Source organism: Electrophorus electricus, chromosome 22, assembly GCF_041902795.1.
Source record: "Electrophorus electricus isolate QZ-2024a chromosome 22, ASM4190279v1, whole genome shotgun sequence".
Classification (NCBI taxonomy): Eukaryota; Metazoa; Chordata; class Actinopteri; order Gymnotiformes; family Gymnotidae; genus Electrophorus; species Electrophorus electricus.
This window is the reverse complement of record NC_137518.1, coordinates 7,566,180-7,585,701: the sequence shown is the minus strand read 5'-3', so window position 1 is coordinate 7,585,701 and position 19,522 is coordinate 7,566,180. Positions and strand designations below refer to the sequence as shown.

The 19,522-nt window shown below is 41.2% G+C and overlaps 1 protein-coding gene across 10 annotated transcripts in view; it reads left to right on the top strand.

Annotated features, from left to right (window-relative positions):
- elmo2 (engulfment and cell motility 2) overlaps window positions 1-19,522 on the top strand; it is a 60,443-nt gene that overhangs the window by 14,595 nt on the left and 26,326 nt on the right. For 7 of the 10 annotated variants that reach the window (XR_014119386.1, XM_027002008.3, XM_027002011.3 and 4 more), the window contains 6 exons: window positions 9,627-9,699; window positions 9,859-9,909; window positions 10,341-10,510; window positions 10,763-10,862; window positions 17,405-17,556; window positions 17,790-17,868. Coding sequence is in view for 8 of the 10 variants with exons in the window: in XM_027002008.3 (XP_026857809.1) it covers window positions 9,627-9,699; window positions 9,859-9,909; window positions 10,341-10,510; window positions 10,763-10,862; window positions 17,405-17,556; window positions 17,790-17,868 (625 nt within the window). In the remaining 2 variants the exon portion in view is untranslated. The other 3 variants (XM_027002012.3, XM_027002010.3, XM_027002014.3) reach the window with 2 other exon arrangements.

Genomic DNA, 19,522 nt, shown 5'->3' with positions numbered 1-19,522 from the left:
GTGTGTGGGTCTGTGTAAAACTGGATTACTGCACCTCACTCTTGGCAGGCCTCCCTGCAAGCACAACTAGACACTTGCAGCTGATCCAGAATTCTGCTGCACGACTCATATACAATCTTTCCAAGTTCACACACATCACTGCTGCATTCCCCCCACTGGCTTCCTGTAGTTGCCCACATCAGATTTAAAACCCTGATGCTAGCATTCAAAGCCAAAAATGGTTGTGCTCCTTCCTACCTGTAAGCAGTTGTCTCCCGCCCACATCATATCTTGCAAGGGTGCAAGAAATGAGTCTTGAGGCCTGTCTTCCCAGTCTCCTAATGAAGGGTCATTAAGAGACTGGGAAGACAGGCCTCAAGACTAATTTCAGTACTACTCATTTTGAAGATGGTGGAATGAACTCCCACTACCTGTCTGTACAGAAGAGTCTCTTGCTGTCCTTAAACTAAAGACACACCTCTTGAAGAAGCACTTGAATGATCCATAGACATTTGAATAATCGCCATTCCTTTACTTCTGTACATTAAACATAATAAATGTTTTGTGCCTTCTTTGTTTTCCCTCTGGCAAGGTTCTGGCTCAATGGTATCCTTAGATTCAGGACTATTATACTAGCATAAGTATTTCTTCCAACTAAGTACTATTTTAAGATGAGCATGTGTGAAATCCTGTAAATGAAAATGATACTGTCCAAATACAGCAACTGCTGATGCACCGTCCATGGAAATACCAGATCTCAGGAATTTCAGAGTGTATAATGAACACGTTGTGTAGTCCATCTGTTGACAGTTGATCATGACTAAGCTAACTAGCAACAGCTGTAGGCTCTCCTGACTTAGTGGCAAACTACCTTGAGACAGTATGCTAGCAGATATGAATGCAGTAATAAAGGCAATTCCAACAATCAGTATAATGGAAACTGAAACCTACAACCTGGTATATGTCATTGCAACAGTTCTGCTTGATCTACTGCGATACAAAATACAAGCAAACCGGTCATACTTAGTGATACCAGATATAATATAGTAAACAGCAAACCTCAGTTGGGAAGAACACACTACTAGGAATGGTGAAAACACTGCTCCACTCCCAGGCCTCTAGTAGAAGGCCCAAGTGTGAGGGAAGTTATGACCTCCCACTGGAAGGGTGACAATTTTTTAATTGTCTCATGGACGTGCAGAAAGAGAAGTGTTTAAATTATATACACTCACCAACCACTTGATTAGGCTCACCATTGTGTTTTCAGTGGAGAATAGGAAATGGTATGTGCATTTAAAAAATATGGCACAAACTTTTCCATCCATTATGGGTTATGCCAAAAACAACCAGAGGGCATAATATGACATGAGGTAAAATGTACAAAGTACATGACAAGTCTTGTGTCTGTAAAAAGTATGAGGCCTGGTGGATGAAAAAGCATGTAATGAAGATATTTAATCCTGTATTCACTTCTAGTAGAACGCCATTTACAGTAGTTTGGCATTTGCAGTATTAGTTGTCTATTCTCGTAATGGGGCTTGAACCCAAGTCAGATAGTTGATGACACCAACATTCCACTGGGTGAGTTACCATGCTTTAATGAGAGTGGGCCTATGTGCAAAACAGTTAGATCTTAGAACAGGTAAAACAAGATAAGTAAATACCCAAAGGTGGGGAGTCAAACCCCAGCTGCTTTGTTGCAAGGCAAAGGAGCTCCTGCTAGACTGTGGCAGCCATTAAACAACCTGCGTGTATATCGCACGTCAAAGGAATGGAGGACGAAAAATGGGTGGGAAAAAAAGTTTTTCACGCCAACCATGAAAAAAGGGGAAAACAAAAGGATGCCATGGGAAGAATGGCAGCCCCGATGCACTGGGGAAAACAAAACTCTAAAACTTCCCAAACAAAACCAGAAAACAGGGAGGTGCTTTAATGACTAAGGGAAACCGAGAGAGAGAGAGAGACTTGAGAGGGAAAACTGGAGAAGAGAGGAGCTTGGCTCCTTTAGCATAGACCCAGCACCAAGTGACTGGGTCACTGGGCATATATAGACCTAACACAGCTGTTGGGCATCAAGCCTGATTGGTAATGTGCCTGACTCGAGGCCTCCCCATGGTGGCCGGAGGGGGCGTCAACCTGGCACCAGCCCTTGCAGGACCCCCCCCGGATGGGGCTGCTCCTGATGTCCCAAGGCCAGCCACACGATCCCACTGAAAAGCCCGAATGAGTTCATGGTCCAGGATATAACTGGAGGGAACCCAGGACCGCTCCTCGGGCCCATATCTCTCCCAGTCTACCAAATACTGGACTCCACTTTGGCCCTGCCGGACATCAAAGAGATGTTTGACTGTGTATGCTGGTCCACTATGTGCGGACCAGGCAGGTTGGAGGGGCACACTAAACACAGTACGGACTTAAGACGAGACACGTGGAAAGTTGGGTTGACTCGTAACGACGGGGGAAGGGCAAGGTGATAAGAAACAGGGTTTATGTGGCAAAGAACCTTGAGTGGCCCGATGTAGCGAGGAGCGAATTTGCGATGATAACCACGCAAAGGCAGGTCCTTGGTCGATAGCCAAACCCGCTGTCCTGGCCGATAAGTAGGCGCTGGTTGCCGTCAGCAGCAGATAAAAGAGCCCTGCGTGCCCTTCGCCAGGCTAAGCGCCAGTGCCTGACTGTCAGCATCTTGGTCGGGGAACATGGGCGGAGCATACCTGAATTGGCATTCGAATGGTGAAATGCCTAAGGAGTGCCACAGGGCGTTGTGGGCAAACTCCACCCATAATAGGTGCTCAGACAAAGAGGATGGACAGGAAGAGGCCAGACAGCGGAGGGTGCGCTCCAAGTCCTGGTTAACCCATTCGATCTGACCGTGGGTTGGGGACAGAAGCCAGAGGACAAGCTGGCTTCTGCCCCCAACAACCGACAAAAGGCCCCCCAGAACCGGCTAGCGAATTGAGGCCCATGGTCTGACACAATGTCACTAGATGAAAATGGACAACTTGTGTAAGTAATAGCTGTCTCCTTCTCAGTAATTAGCTGTCTCCTTCTCAGATGGCAGTTTTGGCAGTGCAAAGAAGCGGCCAGCCTTGGAGAACGACTACCAAAATCACCATGTTGCCCCTTGTTGGGGGCAGAGCTGTGATAAAATCAAGCAACAGGTGAGACCAAGGGCACGAAGGGACAGCCCGTGGGTGAAACAGACTAGCGGGCCTTGTCCTGGGGTCCTTGCACTGAGTGCAGGTGTGACAGGAGTTCACAAACACTCGGACGTCTGGTTCCATGCAGGTATGGCCTGCTGTATGTAAGCCAAGTTCTTGTGGTCTGCCTAGACCAGGAAGGGGTGTTTTACTCCCTCCAGCCAGTGCCTCCATTCCTTGAGTGCGAGCTTGACCGTCAGTAATTCGCAGGCGCCTACGTCGTAGTTCCTTTCTGCAGGGGACAGACACAGAGAGAAGTAGGCACAGGGATGCGGTTTTTTTGTCCTCTCCTGATCGCTGGGACAGAACTGCACCAACACCCACCTCAGATGCATCCACCTCAACAATATATGGAAGCTCCGCATCAGGGAGCTGAAAAATAGGAGCCGTGATCAGATGGCGCTTTAGTTCTTCAAATGCCTGCTGGGCTTCGGTGGACCAGCAGAACCAACCAGATGCCTTCCTGGTCAATGCGGTCAGTGAGGCTGCAACTGTGCTAAAGTTCTTAACAAACCTGTGGAAATAACTTGTGAACCCCAGGAAGTGTTGGACCAGACGCATTGAGGTGGGTCTAGGCCAGTTCTCTACAGCCCGTACCTTGGCGGGGTCCATGCATACCTTGTTGTGGGAGACGACATCCCAAAAAGGAGATGGTTTGTGCACGGAATACGGACTTCTCCAGCTAGGCGAAGAGGTGGTTCTCGAGTAGAAGCTGGAAGATGCGCCTAACATGGATAATATGTTCGTCTACTGTTTGGCTGCATATTAAAATGTTGTCCAAGTAGACGAACACATACCTGTCAGGGGCTTCCCTTAGGACCTCGTTGATGTACCATTGGAAGACGGCAGGTGTGTTCATCAACCCAAATGGCATGATGAGACATTCGTAGTGCCCAGAGGGGGTGATGAACACTGTCTTCCACTTGTCTCCCTCTCGGATACTAACCAAATTGTAGGCGCTGCGCAGGTCCAGTTTTGTAAAAATGGAGCCCTGCTGCAGCACCTGAAATGCTGAGGTCATGAGGGGCAATGGGTAGTGGTCCTTGACAGTTATTTTGTTAAGGCCCCGGTAGCCTATACAGGGGCGTAGGTCGTCATCTTTTTTCCGGACAAAGAAAAACCCCACACCAGCTGGGGGAAGTAGATGGCCGGGTGAACCCTAGGGCTAAGGCTTCCTGTATATCTTCATACATTGCCTGACGTTCAGGCCCCAAAAGAGAGAATAAGCGGCCTCTAGGTGGACTGGTGCCCGGGTGGAGGTTTATGGCCATGTCATATGGCCGGTGGGGAGGCAATAGTTTGGCCTTCTGTTTGTTAAATGCTTCCCTCAGGTCCCAGTATTCCTGGGGGACTTGAGACAAGTCCAGACCATAGGGATTATGACCAGCCCCAGACCGAGGCTTGGGTAGTTGTAGACAGGAGGTCTGACATGTCAAACTCCAAGACAGCACTGACTGACTCAGCCAGTCTACATGAGGATTGTGTCACTAAAGCCAGGGGTACCCCAAAATCAGTTGGAAGTCGGGAGCATGGATAACAAACAGTACAATCTATTCGGTGCGTGGGCCGACTTGCAACGTGACTGGACGAGTCTGAAGGCTAATAACCCCTGGCTCAAGGGACCAACCATCAGTGGTGGCAATGTAGGGGTTCATCCAGTGGGACCAGCGGCAGGGCTAACTTGTTGGCTAACGTAGCGTCAAGAAAGTTGCTCACTGCTCCCGAGTCCACAAATGCCTGGAGACGTGTTTCAGACATTCCTCAAGGAATCGTGGTACTGAGGGACAACCCTTGAGCTCGGGGAGGACTGGTTGAGTCTGTCAGAGGTCCTCCCTCGCCTGACGGATGTAGTCTTTTCTCCTGGAGCTCAGGACAAGCTGGGCGAAGATGACCCAAGCTTCTCCAGTACAGACACCTCCCTTCCCACATCCGAGTATCATGCTCACTTTGAGAAAGGCGGGTGTGTCTGAGCTGCATTGGCTGGGCTCTGGACTCTCCCTGCTTGTCAGGCACATGAACAGGACTAAGGGTGTGCAGAGCTCTGCGAGAGCCTCGACTGACCTCTGGTCCCCGTGCTCTGCGCCTTACCCGTATGCGATTGTCAATTCGCAACACCAGATCGATCAGGTCGTCGAGAGAGGTAAACTCCTTGCTGAGGCCCTGGTGCAAAGCAGCCATCAGCGCTGTGGGGTTCCATCCACCTTCGGCCGCCATAGTGAGAAAATCAATGGCGTAATCAGCCACCGCTCTTTTTCCCTGACGTATATTGAGGAGACGGGAGGCCGTCTCCCCTCCAGCGACTGGATGGTCAAAAGTCCACTTTAGGGTATCAGTGAACTCTGCCGCAGTGGAACATACATCAGTTTGGTGCTCCCAGACCAGGGTGGCCCATGCCAGAGCCCAACCAGTCAGAAGGGAGATGATGTACGCCACCTTCGCATGCTCTGTGGGGAACTGAGAGGGCTGTTGCTCAAAAGCCAGTGAGTATTGGAGGAGTATATTTCACTTCAAAGGAATGGAGGATGAAAAACAGGTGGGAAAAAAAAACAACACCACCATGCTGAGCATGGAAAAAAGGGAAAAAAACAAAGGATGCCACGGGAAGAATGGCAGCCCCGATGCACTGGGGAAAACAAAACTCTAAAACTTCCCAAACAAAACCAGAAAACAGGGAGCTGCTTTAGTGACTAAGGGAAGCTGAGAGAGAGAGACAGACTTGAGAGGGAAAACTGGAGAAGAGAGGGGGAGTGTAAAAACACCAGCACCCTCGAAGAGCAGAAGGGAGGTGTAGCACAAGTGCTCACAGACATCAATACCCAGAGTTACTGGCTAGGCGCTAGGCGCTTGGCTCCACACTTTAGCAATGACCCAGCACTGAGCAACTGGGTCACTGGGCTTATATAGACCTAGCACAGCTGATGGGCATAAAGCCTGATTGGTAGAGTGCCTGACTTGAGGCGTCCCCCTGGTGGCCGGAGGGGATCTCGACCTGGCACCAACCAGTTATTGTAGAAGTCTCATGTGAATTGTACCCTTTGTCTAAATTTATTTAAGGAAACCTTTTACCGTTATTATTTTTAATAGTTGTATTTGACATTACAACCTTTTCACATGATCCAAGGGTTAAAAAAACTATTTTATGATTCATGGGTGTTATTTTGAATTTCTGGTTTCTCCATTCATATTTTAGTAGTTATACCTCTAGGTGAATTATATACTTGTGTGCAATTGCAGTATGATGGTTTTTTCCATGTATGCGTCTTCAATTTACCATCCTCACAGTTATTGGCTCCACCGCATTCATTATCATTCTTCATTTTTCAACTGTTTCCTATTGTGTTTCTAATGTGCCTGTGTAATTAAATGCCAGCATTTCCCCATGTATTTCCAGAACTGTGGGTGTGTTCCTACATGTCTGGTTTTGCCTTTTATTTTCATTTCAAGAATGTGGAGGTCTTTGACTTGGAGGACCTCCTCTATGAGTTGGAACCTGAGGCCATGTACCAGCCATGGGCATTGTGTGCATTTAATAAAGCCTCTTTGCCATTCTGTTTCCTGCCCTCTCCTGTTTTTATGTCTGGCTACCTCTAGCTAGTGATGCTGACCATGGCACACAGACTGTATTTGATTATCCATATTATTTCAGCAACTCTCCATCCCTTTTTTACTCATTTATAAAACCTCCAACTACACTGCAATTTCTAATACACTTATATCAGTGAAAAAAACTCACTACCTCCACTCTACCATGCCACAACTATTGCAGATGAACTTTACATTTATGGAATTTGGCAGACACTCTTATCCAGAGTGATTTACATATTTATCAGTATGGCAGTACTTACACTTTCAGTACTTCCATCCATTCATCATATGGAGCGACCTGTGGCATATGGGGGAGGAGGAAAGCTGATACATTGTGTGTAATAACTGATCAAATACAGTTTGGAATTTTATATATATATATATATATATATATATATATATAGAAAGCACCTATAATATAAACGTGCCTATTTAATAAAACAGCAACTATAGGTTGGGGTTCCTGTAACGTATATGAAGGGACGAGGCGAGAGGTAGAATGCAGATGGAGGTTTTTTTCATAAATGAGGGAAACTAAACAAGGGAGGTAAATAAAACGGAGACATGGGGAAAACACTATGGTAAAGTAATACACGAACTAAGCAAACAAAACAAGGAAGATAACAACAACTCCACACATGACCAAACTTACGAAAATAACTGACAACATGGGGATCCAAACACAGGGCTTAAATAAGTAAGACAATTAAGCACTAACCAGACACAGGTGAACATATGAACAGGGAAAACCAAAACAAAGACTGGAATTAAGGAACAGACAAGGGGTAGAGAAAACGAAATCAAGAAACAGAACAAGGAAGTAAAGGAAAACAGACATGACAGGGAAACTATGAAAACATGGACACTAGGAGGGTGGCCAATCATGATAGTTCACAAATTGCTTTTTTAGCTTCAGCCTCATATTATTTAATATTATTCAGTAATTCAACAAGAGAAGTGACAGTTGTGGGCTGAAAACGAGACCTGAATTTTGGGTTGTGCACTATTGTAGCAATGCAAAAACACTGATCAAGATGTACACTGGAAAGTCTGTTCCTGTTCTGGCTTTTGTTAATGTTCATTGTTAAAAACGCTGGTTCACAGATACAAATGGAGGGAGATATTGTAAGAAGCAGCATTGCAGTCACTTTTGCATGTCTGAACTGGGTAACCATGTTTATCCAGAAGGCATTCACACTAACACTCTTGTTTTGCTCTTTGACAAAATCTGATTTGGATGTTTCCAAGATTTCCAGTTGAAGAGATGATTCCTCCAGAGATAGAAGTAGCCTTTTGGCCTCAGCAGTCCACTGTCCATCTGCATAAATGGAAAATGGCTGTTGTGGAATCAAGAGGATTTCACTTGAGAGTCTGAGACTCTTGAATTGCCGCTTGAAATTCTCTATCACTCTCGTCATGAATACTCACATCAGGGAATCTTCCCACATTTTCTTTCTCTTGCAGTGTTGCTGCAGCTTTGGAAAGTGCAAATCTTTTGGAAAGATTTCTTGCCTGCACATCTTGTTCAAACATGGCTAGGTTTAAGATAAAAACTTCAGTTATGTCAGCAATGGTATGGTTCTTGCCTTGTAGTGAAGCTGATTTTGATGACACATGATGTCACATAAAAAAGGCACATATGCCATTTCTTTGTTGCTGTTCTCAAAAAATTCTGAAAATCTCTGGCCTTTTGGCTTTTCATGTTGCCAAGAAAATAAGAAAGCTACTCTTGTAATTCATACACTCTCTCTAACATTTAGCCCTTGCTAATCTGCTGCACATCATTATGCAACAACAGATCATGATGTTATTCTGCCATTTCCTCCACTAGAGCTCTGAAGAGGCAATGCAGCAAACTAGAACTGTTGTGAATGACGTTCACAAGCTTCACAGTATCCATGATGCCTTTTATTTTCCCACACAGTATGGAGCATAACAATTTTATTTCCATAGATCTGGGTCAGTTCATTAAAAGTGGTTTCACCTGTAATGCACCTGTGTAAGGGAATAAAACCAAGCAGCTCTTCCCTAAAAGCTCTGCTGTCAAAAATCTCATAAAAACATGTAGCTGTTCCATGTCCATCCTATTACAAGATGTGTCAGTGGTGAGTGACTTTCTTTAAATCAGAGAGCAGCATAGACAGGCAGTCCTCCCCCAAAACGTCTAGTATTTTCACTGCAATATTGTTGGATAACAGTACTTGTCTCAGCAACTCTATGGCTGTTTACTGTTTTTTTGTTGTGACTTAAAACCTTTTCATCCATATCAGTTGCACGTCTTTCTCAACTCAGAAAGGATTTTTAGTCTTTGCTAATTTCTAAGACACATGCAGAGAAGCGGCTGTTGCATTATCTTGGGCAGATGTAGTTTTATGGATGCAGTAACAAAATGACTATAGACATATATCAGATTTGCAGTCTTTAGTTTTTCACTCTCATTTTTTGGGAAGTTGTCATTAAAGTTACTGTTGCATGTTTCAAAGTCCCATTGAGCATTTAATACTATTTGAGAACATAGCAAACAAGTCGACTTAGCACTTCAGAGTTGAATTGTCTGGACACGATTTTGTTGTGCAAGAATGATTAACATTTGCTATGTTCCACAGAATTAGGTTAATTGTCTCCTACCTTCTCAGTTAGCTATGTTGCTATCTTTTTAAAAAGATTTGTTAATTTAATGCTTTACATTCATGCAGCCTACTGCCTTTCCTGCATTACAAAGATCTTCCAGGTCTATGACTTTGGTGTCAGCTGGCTACAAAAAAAATGTTTAGGATTTAAAACACTCACTATCTGACTACCTGTCTAATGAACTATTTATTTGTTTAATAATTTCATTATTTTTGTATTTTTCTTTTTCAGTTGGTCGCTATCTGGTTCCGAGCAATTTGCCCTCCGTTATGCTGATGGACCACAGCTTTATATTACTGAACAGGTAAAATCCACATGCGTTCTTATGTGTACACCCACTGCTCACAGTGTTTGCTCTGAGTATAGATTTGTATCTAGTTTCTAGTTTTGTATCTAATATTTAGTTAAGAAATGTCCATATAGTATGTTATCACAAGTCAACATACTTACCTTCTGTTTTCAGAGTCGTGGAGAAATCAAGAATGGGACCATACTACGATTAGCCATCTCTCCAGTATATCTTCATCTTGCCTATCCCTAGATTAGATATCAAGCTGAAAACAGCCATTAAGAATGAATGATGATACTTATCATATATTACAGTATAGAATTTGCAGTTCCATAAATAGAGAATATCATATTATTGTGATGTGGTGTCTGTCATTTCTTGGCCTTTGGTGCCTCACTGCATCATATTCACTCAAATTGCATAACTGAACTGTATATTAGTCAGGACTTAGCATTACATACAACCTTTACTTTGAATAAATAACCAGGGCAGATACATAAATCAAGGTGATGTATTTTTATATGAAATGTTTTATCATACTTATTGTAATATTAGGTTGGTGGTTTAAAAACTACTTAACTACAAAAACACTGATACAAATATCTTATGAACAGTGAAGTAGATCATCATATTGATCTCTTTGTTGCGTGGTCCAGACAAGAGCAGCTAGGCAGCTCCTGGACCGGATCCAGTCCCATGGTATTGATGCTCGCCTTGAAGCTTTGAAGGAGCTGGCTAAGCTCTCAGCTGACCCAACTTTTGCCACAGAATTCATTAACATGGAGGGCATTGGGACCCTGGCACGGCTGGTTGAAAGTGGCACACAGTGAGTAAAACACAGCTAAGGTTCCTGAGCATAAAGAATTTAGGAGTAAATTGAATAGAATTTATTTTGGGTTTTTGTTTTGTTTGTTTACTTTTATTTATTATATATGCAAAGCTTTGCTCATGTGTATATAAATAGTGATTTTTATACTGTTCATGTTTGATTTTATGGGTAGTGCCCTTTGGTAATATTTCTTTTTGAGATTCCATTTGTTTTATATCTTTGTGATAACCAATCTGTTTTCATTCTTAGTTTTGGAGAGATGTTAGCCTTCACCCTCACAGCATTTCTTGAGCTGATGGACCATGGCATTGTTTCCTGGGACCTAATCTCCTTGTCCTTTATCAAACAGGCATGTAGAAAATATCTTTCACTATCATTGAAAAGGTTACAGAAATACAGTTTTCACACATTGATTCTTTTGCTAATGATGAACTGAGAGTGTTTTTATAGATAGATAGATAGATAGATAGATAGATAGATAGATAGATAGATAGATAGATAGATAGATAGATAGATAGATAGATAGATAAGATATAAGCACTTCTTTATATGTCAGACTAGACTAAGGAAGAACTAGATCATCGCAGGAAAAAATATACACTGCTTGGCCAAAAAAAAGGTCACACACACTAATATTTCATTGGACTGCCTTTAGCTTTGGTTACGGCACGCATTCGCTGTGGCATCATTTCCACATGCTTCTGAAATGTCACAACATTTATTTCTGTCCAGAGTTGCATTAATGTTTGGACCACTGGGCAAAGTCTTCTCCAGCACATCCCAAAGATTCTCAATGGGGTTCAGGTCTGGACTCTGTGGTGGCCAATCCAAAAATGTGAAAAAGATGTCTCATGCTCCCTGAACCACTCTTGCACAATTTGAGCCCGATGAATCCTGGCATTGTCATTTTGGAATATGCCCGTGCCATCAGGGAAGAAAAAATCCATTGATGGAATAACCTGTTCTTCAGTATATTCAGGTAGTCAGCTGACCTCATTCTTTGGGCACATAACATTGCTGAACCTAGACCTGACCAACTGCAGCAACCCCAGATCATAACACTGGCCCCACAGGCTTGTACGGTAGGCACTAGGCATGATGGGTGCATCACTTCAACCGCCTCTCTTCTTACCCTGATGCGCCCATCACTCTGGAACAGGGTAAATCTGGACTCCTCAGACCATATGACCTTCTCCCATTGCTCCAGAGTCCAATCTTTATGCTCCCTTTAAAATTGAAGCCATTTTTGTCGGTTAGCTTCACTGACAAGTGGTTTTCTTAAGGCTACACAGCTGTTTAGTTCCAATCCTTTGAGTTCCCTTCGCATTGTGCCTGTGAAAATGCTCTTACTTTCACTATTAAACATATCCCTGAGTTCTACTGTTGTTTTTCTGTGATTTGATTTCACCACACCTTTAAGTGATCGCCGATCACGATCATTCAAGTTTTTTTTCTGGCCACATTCCTTCCACGAAGATGATGTTTTCCTACTGTCCTTCCACTTTTTAATAATGTGTTGGACAGTTCTTAACCCGATTTTAGTAGTTTCAGTGTAATGTGGGAGGCTGAGCAAGATGCGAAGAGGAGCTGTGATACACACGATGACATTTATTTACATCACTGAAGACAGGGTAGCACTACAGCTATCGTGAGATCAAACACTGACAATCCCAACAATTACACCCAGGACATATATACGCTCACATTAACACAACGAGGAACAGGTGCGAAACACATGGGGGCGTGGCCACATGGACGAACACACACACACACAGGTAGACGTTTGGGGAGAGGGGTCGTACCGTGACATTCAGCAATGTCCTTAGATGTTTTTTCTGCTTGATGCAAGCCAATAATTTGACCTTTCTGAAACAGATTAACATCTTTTCCACAACCACAGGATGTGTCTTTCGACATGGTTGTTTAACAAATGGGAAGCTACTCACTGCATCAGTTAGGGTTAAATAACTTGTTGCCAGCTAAAACATAATCACCCATGCAGTAATTATCCAATGGGAGGCTCTTACCTATTTGCTTAGTTAAATCCAGTTGGTGACCTTTTTTTTGGCCAGTGTCACGAATGGCCACCCTCCTCATGTCCCTGATGTCACAGTTTCCCTGTCTTCCTGCAGTCCCTTGTTCCATGCCTTAGTTTTGTTTTCTCCGCCCCCGTCTGTTCCTCTATTCCACTCCTTGTTTTAGCTTCCGCTGTTCCCGTGTTCACCTGTATCTGTTTAGTGTCTGATTGTCTTGCTTATTTAAGCCCTGTGTCTTTGTCTTCTGGTTGTGGGTTATTATGGTAGTTGGTTATTATCAGGTTTGCCTTATGCCTTATGCCTTATGCCTTATGCCTTATGCCTTATGCCTTATGCCTTATGCCTTATGCCTTATGCCTTATGCCTTATGCCTGTCGTCCTTGTTGCTTTTCTGTGTACTCCAGCCGTGTGTTATATTACCCTCAGCACCCCTTAGCCTCTGTTTGTTTTACCATTCGTGTTTCCTCATTTAATAAACTGCCTCCTGTATTTTGCCTTCTACCTCTCTCCTTGTTCCTGTTGGAAGTGTAACAGCCAGGCAGTGTATAAAGGTTGTCTGTTTAGCTCCAGGTTTTGTAGCATGCTGTCTCTTTAGAAACTAGCAGGTTGCTCATTCATTTTACAACATTCAAATGTTTTTTTGAGATTTAAGAATATCTAACAGTAAAAAAAAAATGTAATAGTAAATTAAACATAATAGGAATATCTAACTTTTTGCCCCCTCTGTAAAATGTGTACAATGTTTCTTGCACATGCTGTCCACTGGTCACATTCATAATTCACATTGTGCTGTAGTGGGTAGTGCATAAATGCATAATTAATATAATCTGTTTGGAAATGTAAGATTAATGCAATAAGTAATAATAATGGGTAAAAAAAAGTAAGTTATAATTATAATAAGTATTAAAATAATACATTCTAATTAACTAATAAGCAATTGGGTTTAATTAGTAATTAATTATAAGTAATTGGAAAATTTACAAATCCTGTTATAGGATATATAGGTTTGCCTCAAATGTTCACTAGATTGCAATGAGATCACAATAAGATAACTGATTTGCAAAGAGGCAGCATAGTGAATGCAGCAGGCAGCAACCATACCTGATTTCGCTGCCCACTCCTTCAATTAATGACAATCTCTTTCACACTGCACCTCCATCATCTCTTCTTTGGCATTCCTTGTGTCCATTGATCTTTCCCCTGAAATTCAAGGTTAAACCCATGCCCCTAAACAGGGGTTCACATTGAACTTTACACCATTCCACCACAGAAGGGGGGTGGTAGCTCAGTGGTTAAGATGCCTGACTTGTAATTGGAAGGTTGCCATTTCAAGCCCCACCACTGCCAATTTGCCACTATTGGGCCCCTGAGCAAGACCCATAACCCTCAATTGCTCAAGTTGTACTCAGACATAATTGTAAGTTGCTTTGGATAAAAATGTCAGATAAATGCTCTTTTGACCATGGTTAAAATACCCTATGGCTTCATGATAACTTCCCACTCCTGACACCATCTATAGATAGGGCAACAACAACACCTGATTCAAACAAGGGTCTTTAAACATGTTCTCTGACCAACAGACCAAAGAGCCAGCTCACTGACAAGACAGCTAGAACATAGTTTTTGCAAGCCACAGGACCCAAGATTGAGGTCAGCGTGGTCCATGCCCTCTGCCTTCAGTGCACGTAAAGGGTGCAAATTGTCTTTTGGCACTTTATTTTTTTCTGCATCTAAAAATAAATTCCTTTCTTACCCTTCCACCGGGCAGTCATACTCTGCACGGAATTTTAATAATTTCTAGCCTTGTGATATTCTGAGTAAAATAATTGTTGTCATTCCTAGGACCTGTTCAAGCCTAGGGAACACTGTAGAGAAGGTGGTTCATTTGAGCCTTTACAGCTGTAACTCTTAGTCCCTGCTGAGATGGGAACTATTGGACGAGAGACTGACTGAGGAGCACGGGTGACCCTTTTCCTGGAAGACATACATTTTCTTTACCGTTTCCCTCATCCTTGATGATCCCTGTATGTGGACTCATTAGAGATGAGACCAACAGAATACTATCATTAGCAAACTTAATCAGTTTAACAGAGTCACCATTAGAAGTAGTCAATAGTGCATAGAAAGTAGAGAAAAGAAAAGAGTACAAAGCCCTGCTGAGCACTTGTACTCAGGCAGATAGGGTCTGAAACTTGAGCACCCATCCTGACATACTGTTTCCAGTTGGACAGGAAGTCCCATCAGGGATCTAGTAGCAAACATTAGGAGGGAAACTGACTTTGTCTAGGAGAACGTAGGGGAAGAATGTATTGAAGGCAAAGACAAAATCATCAAACAGCACACAGGCTATCCAGCGCTAGATGTAGTGTAAAGCCAAATTGATGTCATTATCAGCTCTAAAAGAATCAAAGCACTTAATTAGTACTTAATTAGATCTTAAGGAAACTGGTCTGTAGTCATTCAGGCAGGAGATTTTCTGATTTTTAGGAAGTGCTATGTTGGTATCCCAGGTCTCCAAACAAGCAAGTACATCACACTGAGTTAGAGACTTTATTGAAGAGATTAATGAGAATGAGGGAAAGATGTTCAGCACAGAAACTGTCTTAAATTGGGTGATGGTGATAGGCGGTGGAGAGAGGGATGTATGTGCTGAGGAGGTGAGACTGAGAATGGGTGATGTGTGATGAGTCTGAATACCAGGGGTTACAAGCTGACTGTAGTTAGACTGGAGAGATGGAGAGAGCTAGATGTCATTTTGTTTTTCAGACCTTGAGTAAAAGGTATTTGCTGCTTTTGGTGCAAGGTGTCTGCAGTTACATTTGGTGTTTTTGGCTTGTAGTTTATAATTGTGTGCATTGTATTTACTGTGTTAAGGTTAGCTAGCTAGCTAATAGTACCTGGATTCTTTTAAAATATGTGGTGGATATAAATGTAAGATGCCAACCTTTTAATTGAATTGATACCATGAAAACTATAATGTGAATGCCTAAATACTAACTTATACAAACGAATGATTTTCTAAGAACCATCTTGTAAATTATTCAATTCAATCTTTGCTATGCACATTAAGTTAAACCCTAAATTAGGCTACCTAAATATGTGTCAATATATGGTCAATTTAGCTATCTACAGAGAATTCAGTAATTAACAATGACTACTATATTAATTCTTGTCAACTTTAGCATGGTTAAATCTTTAGGTGAAGTTGTGTGCATTAACTTAGCAGCATGTAATATCTATTAAATGCAGTCATAAAATCACAAAATTGCCAGATGTCCAAACCAAAAACCTTTTTATTTGCTTTATCAGAAGCCCTTGTTACCTGTAAGTTATGGTAGCTAGCTGCCACAAACTGTCCTTTGTGCTGAAGTATATTTTAAATATTTTTAAGATCCCTAGTAACATTAGCTCGCTAGCTAACCTCTTTCCTGAATCACAGTAAATAAAACTGTGACTATCACCTCATATTTTTTCAGCTGTAGTCTGAATGGAAAGAGGACAGTGTTTCTGATTGTGTCTAACGTAGACTGAAAGTCAATTATCAATATATGATATCGCTAAAATAGACCCACTCCCACTATGCATTTCCATTGAAGGTTGGTAGGTCTGCTTCACTTAAAACATGTATGTTGCTCAGTAGTTTCTGAAGCATCTGTGAGAGAGGAACTTGGAACATATGCAACATATGTTTTGTTGCCTTTCTCCAGTACATACTCAGTAGTCATTAGTGGAAAAGACCTATCTTTTTCTTTTAAAGATTGTGAGACATCTTTTCTGTAACATGCAGTGACTATGCTACTTTAGTTAGTGTCAGCTATCTTACAACTGACTCTACCTCTCTAAAATACCTCTGTAAAACATTTTTAAAAATGTAAAAAGATTATACTTTGGCATGGTTTGAGGAACAGCTGACAAAGTGTAATAGATTGCTGAGACTGAGTTGTTAAATGAAACTGGGATATGTGAGTCTTTGAGTTGAGGGAACTGAATGTGCATACATTCTCCTGATGTGGACAAGAAAATTGCACATATAGTTATGTACATGGCATGTAATGTTTCAATATGTACCCTATTTTGTCACCATACTTTGTACTAATCATCTTTGTTAGATTGCCTTAATCTATTGTTCCAGTTTAACTATGACAAAAGACCTGCATTAAGATTTTATATCCTAAGACTTTTTTTAAAATGAAATGGACAGTTAGTAGTACTGTTGACACACACTGTTTAAGACCTTTGTTCTCAGTCTGTCACAAACCAGATAGCTAAATGTTGCACTACAAACAAATGAGTGAAGATTCATAACTTAAGGGACATAACTTAAGATCATGCATTGTCATTCATGACATAAATATCAAGCCACATGCTGTCTACTAATTATATTTATTGTGAGGTTCTATGTGAAATTTGATGGAAGTTATAACAAGATGAGTAGCAATGATGGAAGAACCAGCAAAACATCCTAAAACCATGACCACTCCTCTGCCTGTTTAACAGTTTATTCATTAGTTTGAAGTGATTTATTATACTGCTATGTAGCCTTATTGTAATATGATTCTGGAACACAAGTCTATGTCTCTGAAGTAGCAAACTTTGTTTAGTGGTATGGGGGCTAACCACCTATTTGTAAATATTAAAAAAACAGTGAAGAGGATATTTGATCCCAGGATCATCCGGAAAATTTAAATCTAAGTCCCTTTGTGCCATTTATGAAGATTAATACTCAAGGATATGGTACCTTGGAGTGTTCCCACAAAGACCTATATATTTGTATTCAAAGACATAACATTTGCATCAATGAATGACTGATGAACACTGATATTTTTGATACTAAGTGATAGTGCCTGTGTGACAGATTGCAGGCTATGTGAACCAGCCCATGGTGGATGTGTCCATTCTGCAGCGCTCGCTGGCTATTTTAGAGAGCATGGTTCTGAACAGTCACAGCTTGTACCACCGGGTGGCCCAGGAGATCACCGTGGGACAGCTCATCGGACACCTGCAAGTGTGAGAACATACACTCAAACACACACGCAAGCACAAGTAGATCAACAAATGTCCATATTCTTTCTTTCTCTCACACATGCATTTCCACAGCTTTCAGTATGACTACTTCAGGCATTATTTCAAGATCTCCTAAAAAGATACTCAAGTGAAATACACATTCATCTCTGAAGCATTTGAGCAGCCAAAGAGCAAGATACCTCTAACTGTGTCTGTCTGTGCCATTGTGATTTCAGGTCTAATCAGGAAATCCAAACCTATGCCATTGCCCTTATAAATGCTCTGTTCCTTAAAGCACCAGAAGACAGGCGGCAGGTACACAAACACACACACACACACACACACACACACACACACACACACACACACACACACACACACACAAATATGCATATGTAAACAGAAAGTTGTGGGAGAATCATCTGAGCCATTTTTTTCCCATATTTTTTATATAACTCATTATTCACTCCTTATTTATCTACAAAACTTTAAATACATGTTCAGTGTCCTAAGAATAGTGTCTTTGTAAGTGGGTATTAATAATAGGCTACAAAAAAAACAACAAACCAAAAGACAGCTTCCTTATAAATGTAAATGTGTTATGAGGAAATAATTTAGGCTGCAGCATCAACAAGTTATTTTTGGTGAGGGGTACAGCACAGTAACTAGTACATTTGATCAGTATATATATATATTTTTTGTATTTTTGCATTATTGACATGTAACCAAGGGCAGTCTCCGGATACCAAACTTTCATATTTGCTTAGTTATTTTATTTTGATATGTTATGGCACATATAGTTGAGTAAATAGTGATACATACAGCAGGCATTTGAGTACATTTGAATAAGTGAATAAGCTTTATAAATATTACAGTCTCACAGTGCAAAAAAATCTATGTGAATAAGCTTTGTGATTTATAGTATCACAGACTCACAGTTTAAATTAACCTTAATAATCAGAGATTAAGGGCTAATTGTAGCCAAAACCAAGGGCAAATACAAAGAGATTTGCTGATTAGACAAACAAGAAGGGTCTGGAGCACACTGATACATTTTCTACGTTTAATTATTTAATTGTAAAAGAGACTAACATTTCAACACTACTGTATCTTCATACTTTGGCATTTATTTTAGGTCTGAGTATGTTTTGATGATTTTCATTTAAAAAAATATTGAAACATTAATGGAACAATTTTTGTTCTTTTAATGTGAATCTAAAAAAGCAATAGCTTTGGTATATTGTTTCACTAGTCATAAAATCGAACAATGAGCAGTCAAAAATTTAACTAGTGGTAAGTATTTAATTTAATCCATATTAAACTTCTTACCACTTCAACTGGAAACCATGTGCATGTTGGCAGTTCTATTGATTGCACACATGGTCATATAAGCAAAGACAATCACAGTGAAGCACAATATCAGTGTGTTTGTAAATTCAGCTGACACTGCTCTAAAATGGGAAATAGTGTTCTATTTCTTAATGGAACAAACAGGTCAGCATTTGGTTTTGATTAATTAAAATGGAAGAATGAAATTAAAATGTAAGTCCTGTGAATGTGTATTATGCACTACAAAATCAGAGTAGAAGAGTTTGTCTGTGTGTGTGTGTGTGTGTGTATATATATATATATATATATATATATATATATATATATATATATATATGTTCAAAATTGTAGTGAAGTATGCAAGGTTTCCAGAGAAACAGGACGTTTCAAGAGTGTAGGATCAGTTCTTTTTCTTTGAGCTTCCTAATCTCATTGCTGCCATAGCAACAACTGTTACAGAAAGGCAATATAAAAAGATATGTCATTAATGCAATATCCTTTAGTATTAAAATGCCTTGCCACTGGAAACAACATATCCTTAATTCTGATGGTCCGAATGTGTTCAACAAACTGATCAACAAATCTTGGTTTCTCTGATATGAAGCTTATTACATCTCTTGTAAGTACTACAGTAAACAAC